Source organism: Triticum urartu, chromosome 6 (genome assembly GCF_003073215.2).
Source record: "Triticum urartu cultivar G1812 chromosome 6, Tu2.1, whole genome shotgun sequence".
Classification (NCBI taxonomy): Eukaryota; Viridiplantae; Streptophyta; class Magnoliopsida; order Poales; family Poaceae; genus Triticum; species Triticum urartu.
Window position 1 is genome coordinate 522486865 of NC_053027.1, and position 7949 is coordinate 522494813.

Here is a 7949-nt window from a genome sequence, read left to right on the forward strand (position 1 = left end):
TTATGAAACATAATTATTTTCAAATTACAAATTTTCAATAAGTTGCATCATTTTAAAAATTTCCTGTTGCGTCGTAAAATCCAAAAACATTTCTTCACATGGTAGTAATGAGTAGTATTATGCATATGATATTAGTGTATAATACTACCTTCTGAATGCATAATACAATATATTCATGTTGTATTTTATTTATTGCCATGCATGACATATAGTAACATATCATTTATTATGATATGATATCATGATATGATACTTAACCCTCTCTTTTTTCATTTAATTTTATGACACCTCATCAAAATTGCCTAGTTGGCATGCATTGACAGTACGCTGATCCGTGTCTAGGTTAGCTATTACACACACCATGCACGCACGCATTAACATGGATGGTTGTTGGTACAAGAGCACAAGTTAGCTCTAGCAAGGGGCAAAGTGAAGTAAGCCTCAGCTAATGAGCCCAGTTCCCACAGACGTTGACTCTGTCGGCTTCAAATTCTTCTCCTTTGCCCGTTAATGGAATATCAAACTGGGAATGGAACATACAGCTAGGCTACCACTGAGACAGACCGGGCAGGCGCATCCGTGACTCGGATCCACCGATCGATGGCTACACCACGCTTTGCATCCACCTCCTGAACCCTGGGTATGCGTACTGCACGCAGCAGCGTTGGAGCCTCTATATAAACGAGACAGCAGCCGCGGTGTGAGCTCATCGCCTCATCGGTCACATTGCTTGCGTAGTGGTTACTTCCCGTCGAGCTACCATAGCAACAAGAGAGTGAGTGAGAGAAGAAGAAGAGGACTAGCTTGGAAAAGTTTGAACTGAGGAGAGATCGGGAGGATCATGGGCATGGGGTGGAAAGTTCTGAGCGATGTGAAGCCGTACCTGGCGATGGTGCTGCTGCAGGTGGGGTTCGCCGGGATGTACATCGTCGCCGTGGCGTCCCTCAAGCGCGGGATGAGCCACTTCGTGCTCGTGGTCTACCGGAACCTCGTCGCCACCGCCGTCATGGCGCCCTTCGCCCTCTACTTCGAGAGGTAACAACTCATCTCATCCACGCACCTCCCGTACGTGCATATCATGGCATCGTTTCGCATGCATGCGTGCATGCCAGTGAACCGCGCGTGCATGCATGTTCTTTGCCAATTTTTCCTTGGACAAACATTTAGCACATGCGCCGCTATACAGTAGTACAGTCTACACAATATGCTATAGATTGGAACTGTGTGAGCTCCCACAAGCATGCATATGCACGTTCATGTAGTTTTTGCCTCACAGCTGCAGCGCTTGCACATCAGTGATGACCCCGAAATGGCTCGATTATCTGTTCCAGTTCTCGTTTAATTAGTTCAACAAAATTCCGAGGGAGGGACAATGTACAACGCCAGCTTGCCAATCGTGCTACCTCATGGGCACCCCACGATCGAGCATGCACACACGTACAATTTGCCCACTTCGTTCTCATTTTTGTCTCATTTAGATGCATTGTTCTTTTCCTTTTACCTGGAGATACCTTATTCTTGATACCTTATTCACGACCGACCAGGGCTTATTCTTGATACTTTATTCTGTTTTGCACCGGCAAATGAGAATAATTGTCACACGCGTTATAGTTATACCAGCTAGCATCTGTGTGTGTGTATATGTACGTGCTTCATCATGCAGCATCGATCTATATATGGATGGATCCATAGAAAATGACACCTGAGCAGGTATATGCGTGTGCGGTGTGACGTATGTGTGCTTACGTACGTGTAAACGCACTTGGCAACCTTCCACTAGGCATTCTGCCCTGCCTTGGTTGGTAACATGAATGGAACTCACATGTCAGCTGGAAGCATGCATACTAGCTAGTTCAGTTCGATTAATTTTTACTCTATCTAAATCATGGTTCATGAAAGATCACTAGCTAATTGTGTATTTGCTCCCTCCCGCAATTTTGTGTGTGTATTTACTCCAACGTTCGTATAACATGTGCAGGGGACTGAGGCCAAAGATGACAATCACCATCTTCATCAAGATCATGGGGCTCGCATTCCTCGAGTACGCTCGTATATATGGTTGATTAATTCTATCAACCGTCGTCCAACCATAGTGATCATGTACAAAAATCTTGTTACTGACATGTGGTTTATTGCGTCGTTACCTGGCAGGCCTGTGCTTGACCAGAACCTCTACTACATGGGCGCGAAGCTGACCTCGGCGGGGTTCGGGGCGGCGCTGATCAACATCCTCCCGGCCGTCACCTTCGTGCTGGCGCTCATCATGCGCATGGAGAAGGTGCGGCTGCGGAGCCTGCACAGCCAGGCCAAGATCGCCGGCACGGTCCTCACGGTGGCCGGCGCCGTGCTCATGATCCTCTACCACGGCCCCACTGTGCAATTTCCCTGGACCAAGGGCCAGCATCACGCGGGCGGTGCGGCCGCCGGCGCCGATGCAGCGGCGTGGCTAAAGGGGACCATCATGGTCATCGCCGCCTGCGTGGCCTGGTCGTGCTTCTTCGTCCTCCAGTCCAGCACGCTCCGGGACTACCCGTCGGAGCTGTCCCTCACGGTGCTCATCTGTGGTGTGGGCTCGGTGATGAGCACCGGCGTCGCCCTCGTCGCCGAGCGTGCCAACACTCAGGCATGGGTCATCGGCTTCGACGCCCGCTTCTTCACCGCCGTCTACGCCGGCATAGTGTGCTCCGGCGTGGCGTACTATGTGCAGGGCATCGTGTCTAAGCAAAGGGGCCCGGTGTTCGTCACGGCCTTCAACCCGCTCTGCATGATCATAACCGCCGTCATGGGCTCCATCATTCTCAAGGAGGAGATCACTCTCGGAAGGTACACTACATTTTCTTCATTTTTTGCTACCATGTCAGGATGGACAAAGACATATACTTCCTCCCTCACGATTTATTGATCCACATGATTTTTCGGTGACCATATATCTCTCGATAAAAAATGTGGTATATGCTACAAATATATTGTTAGATTTTTATTCAAAGAAAATCTTTAGTGACATTATTTTTAGAGCATACAATATATATTCTGTTAGTCAAACATATAATTAAAGTTTGACCCAAAATATGAGTGAAACTAATAACCCAGATGAAGGAAGTATTACATTAGTGCAACAATACTAATGATATCCTTTCATTTTTGCTTTCAGTGTGATTGGTGCAGTGATCATCGTGGTAGGGCTCTACTTTCTCATATGGGGCAAGAGCAAGGACAAGGTCAACCAAGTCTCCGACGACTTCGTAGCTGGTAGCAGCAAGGGCGCCGGTGAGCTGCCCTTAACCTCGGTGACTAACGACAACGGCAAGCAGCACGAGCTCGGGAACGGCCAGTTCAACGGTGGCTATGTACTGAACGTGGAGACGCCGGCGACCAATGGCCACTAATAGCTAGTCAAGGGGTCGGAGCATACGTCGATCGAGCAGTCTGTCTGTCTAACTATTTTCCTGGTAATGCATGCATGCATGGAGACGAGTTTTTTCTTCATTTTTCTTCTTTTCAGATTCTCCCCTGTCATGTGAGAGAATGACCAGCGAGTGCTGGTTATACCAAGTGTAACGGCCGAGACCGCATGTACGTGTCGTGATCGCTTGCTTAATGTAACTTGAGAATGCCTAAAACTCATCTAGATAAAATATAGTTTGGCTTTATTCACCTGACATTGACCTCATCTTTGTTGTTATTGTGGTTCAGTCACACGTGTTATCCCTACACCATCAACATGCATGGGTTGCTATTGGTTATTTTTTCCCCTTGTGCTGCCTTTTCCGGTTGTTATTTGGGCCGGGTTGTGCTTGTTTCATATATACTCCCTCTGTAATGAAATATAAGAGCGTTTAGATTATTAAAATAATATAGTAATCTAATGCTTTCATATTTCTTTATAGAGGGAGTATCTATTAAATTGAGAAACAGGAAGGAAGAGCTTACCGTGCATCTTCTACGCATGTGCCTGAGATGATACTAGAGGATGGGGCGCCACCTGGTGGCGCCACTTGAGGCGGGCTTGTACGCACTTATCTTGTGTCAGCGCATTCGGCTGTCATATTTTGTCCTTAGTCTCACTCATTACATCAATATGGACGTATGCTATAACATCAAGATATATTATTTTCAGATCGAGCAAACATACATATACTATATTATTTGAGTTCAGAACCGTCATAGCCAGTGCTACATCTAATGAGGATATGTGCGACATAGCCAGTGCTACATCTAATGAGGATATGTGCGACTCATCCGGGGAGCATAAACGAGTAAGACAATGCATTACAGTTAATCGAAAAATGAAGACAAGCTAACATGAAGTGCTTCAGTTTAGCTAAAGAAAGGGACCTCATGAGGCCACAACTAAGGAAACAAATAAAAAGAACACCTTTCAGAGTCCTCCAGAGGCCTGGTATAATTCATTTTCACATCAGAAACAACATGATGCATTTCATAAAAAAATCTCTTGATCTTCATCTTGATGTACCCAACACAATTGCTATATGGATTTTAGTCAGCTGCACTCCCCACTACTTCTGAACTTCCCCTTTCACACACCGAGCAGCGACTGATGCAAGTTGATCTAACCGAAAACAACGTATAATCGCCTAGTGATGCACTGGACCTGAAAGGCAACTTGCCTAGCATGCACATGGAAAGTGGGATTAGTAATAAAAGAACATACTCCCTCCGTTCCATAATAGTGTGCAATGTTGTGTATGTTGCTGAAACTCACACATCAAAGACAATCTGAATAATAAGTTATGGTTAAAACAAGCAATTGTTGAAGTTAAGTGTGAGTAGATAGGAAGTCACAATTAATTCATGTCCATCGAGCTGAAAATGACACCGATAAAGCTAACTCGCCATGAAGAGAAACAACTAATGTAAACCCGAGGTTGTAAAACAAATACTCCTAACCAAATGACCATGCTTCATGATGGCAATATAGTACCATGAAAGTGGAATAAGGTGAAATTTTGTAAGCTACTAAGGGCATAGGCAAAGCTCACACTCCAGCTTATACTGCATGGGAAATTGTACCATCACACTAACTATATGATGGGAAACAGTGTCTTCCCATGGTCATGCACAATGCAACAGCCTAATCATGTTCCTAACCTGAAATCAATCAAGTCACAGGTAATACGTAGCAAAATCACAAAGGATAATTATATTCTAGGAAGTGCAAATAAATTGTGTTCTTCACTGAACTGAAGCCACTCAAGCCACAAGTAGCACATTACCAATTGCAAAAGCACCAAAGAGGTGGTCGATTTACTCACCTTGATTGGGACGATGAACCCTTCTCGGCATCAGTGATCAAGATGTATCAGGTTAGGATAAAATCAGATTTTCACAAAATTAAATAAAACAAACACAGTAAGAAGGAAATCGTAAGAATTCAAGCCTATCAGACAATCAGGTACTTCCTCCGTCCGGGTTTATTAGACCTAAAGACAACTTCTCTTAGACCAAGACACATAGTAATTTGCTCACATTAATTCTTCCATTCTACTCTCAATGCACTCTCTCACATGCATGCAACCAATGAAAAAACACGCATGAAGTGTATTAATTTTCCAGCCATGGCACCAACAACAATAGCTTTCAATGCAACCAATAAATGATTGCATGCATGCACCTTTCCAACGCGAGGCCTTATAAAAGGGGACATGCTTGTGATGCTGAGAGGCCTAATAAACCCGGACGGAGGGAGTAATTATGTTGGCATGTCAACAATAAGACAGAACAAAACCTACAATCCTAAAAAAAATCCTAAAAAATGTTATACGTTAGATAAGGGAGTAAATAAAATGTAATGTGAATCAACATCCAGTAAATTCAGAGAAGCAATGAAGCAATGATGAACAATAAATTTTATCTGCAAAATTCATGTTGAAACACCTATACTTTCCCCAAGAGCAAGGAAAGCTAGAGTGCATATCACACACACATTAGCTAGCAAATTACTTCGATTGAATCCGTTCCTTTGCATTTATGGCATAAAGGCATCTAGAGAAAAAAACTTGATGATGTTAGTTTACCATGGCAACCTCATCAGATCCATCTAGCCGATTAAGAAGCTTCATCAGCATCCCTAGAAATTAAGTTTAAGACCAATTAACTCTGCAAAAGAAAGTCAGAGCAAAACTTACTTGGTGATTGCCGCCTTGTTCCCCTTCTGGTCAGGAATCTTGTGTTGTAAACCTGTGCAAAATGCATAGAGGTAAAGGTTCACAGAAATCACCCAATCCAAAGGGAACAAATAGTACATGCCTTGTTCTAGCCCCTAATAATGTATCAATAGTTTAATAGTACTATTTCTGGCCACCGAAACAAAGGTAAACTAATTCGCCATAGAGCAGATCAACTCGGTCATGTGCGGATTGACCACAATTGTACTTCAGAGATGGCCCGCTACAACAGAGTCATCCATTCAACTTACAATTTCAGAATAAATAACCATGAGACGATCTAGCCGCCAACGAAGAAAGAAACAATCATTTATTTGATTCAAAAAACATCAAGGATCTTGTTCGCATCGACCAGAACAACGAGGATGTAATACCCACGGAATGAAAATACTAAGTACCAAGTAAGTAAACCCCAAACATCGGGATGGTCCCCTACAAAGGAGAGAGCATCAGCACAATCATGTTGGACCTTCAATTGCCTGTACAATGAGAAGAGCATTATGGTTATACAAATCAGGAACTTCCAAAAATAGGAAAATAAATCTTACATCAATTTCTTGTCAGATTCTGAAGATCACCCTAAATCAGACGAAGAAATCAATTTCTTGGAATACTGCTCCCCTAGTGTCCAACCACCTTTCAGCAATTCATCAAATGCAATTAGAGAAGTTCAGAAGTATATTACTCCCTCCGTCCCATAATATAAGAGCGTTTTTTATACTAGTGTAGTGTCAAAAACACTCTTATATTATGGGACGGATGGAGTATGTAATAGTCGGACCAGCAATGGTGAGGATAAAAGGTTGTGTAGGAACTATTATCAATCATCTGAGAAAAAAGAACTTTGTCTAACCAGTTTAGACAGGCAAAATAACACAATTTACATGCTACAGACTTTGCAATGGCACTACTGACCCTATCGTCATACTTGTCTAGAAACAGAGTATAGCCTCTACTTTTAACACATTCAGTAGACAAGGGAGGTTAGAAGAGACTGAGGGATTCCATATGTAGTTGGCCTTTTTCAGAGATTTCTGTGATAATGTGAAATAGTGCAAGGGAAAAGGGTTCTTGGAATGGTTTCAGTAACAGAGTTGAATGGTTCGGTATATGTTTCTTCATATATGCACATATCCCGCTCTTAGAAGCTACCATAAGGCACATTTCAGAAAGTTAGTGTATACGTACTATATTGCTTACTCTTGAGATTGGATTTTGTGTTAACTATAGAATCTTGAGAAAAGAAATACTGGGCTGATTAGATATAATAAGATTCAAAATAGAAAATAAATGATGTATAGCAAATGACCATTTTTGAGTCAAGCGCTAGAAGTTACCATCATACCTTGCTTAGCCCAAACTGCGGCAAAGTGGATGATCAAATAGAGTAGCAGTATCAGCCTTGTTGATGCTTGCTTTCTTCAGATTGTAGTTCTTCACTCTGCCTGCACTTGGTAGTAAGTACAGACTTAGTGGATATGGTAAGCTCTACAATGCGTTGCAGTATACACCATCCCTCATATCATCTACCAAGTCTGGAGCTCGCCTTTCACTCTAGTGATTAGAACATGCCATATGCGAAATCACAGTGGCCGGTGCATGGGTTATGTCCGAGGTGTTGGCCTGTGTTTTTTGTGGTAGCTGCGATTTAGCAGTCATCTCCCCAAGAGCTCCCCTGTCTCTTTATCCTCCCTTCTCATATGCCATCGGGGATTTGCGGAGCATGAGGGAGAGGGGAACAAGTGAGTATCTTAAGCAGCGATG

At 43.3% G+C, this 7949-nt stretch overlaps 1 protein-coding gene across 1 annotated transcript; it reads left to right on the top strand.

Annotated features, from left to right (window-relative positions):
- The first annotated feature begins 698 nt into the window (after positions 1-698).
- LOC125512626 (WAT1-related protein At1g44800-like) lies at positions 699-3654 on the top strand. The gene is made up of 4 exons (XM_048677728.1): positions 699-1035; positions 1979-2041; positions 2152-2823; positions 3152-3654. The coding sequence occupies exons 1-4, from the start codon at positions 842-844 to the stop codon at positions 3384-3386; spliced, it is 1164 nt and encodes a 387-aa protein (XP_048533685.1). The 5' UTR covers positions 699-841; the 3' UTR covers positions 3387-3654.
- The last annotated feature ends 4295 nt before the right edge of the window (positions 3655-7949 follow it).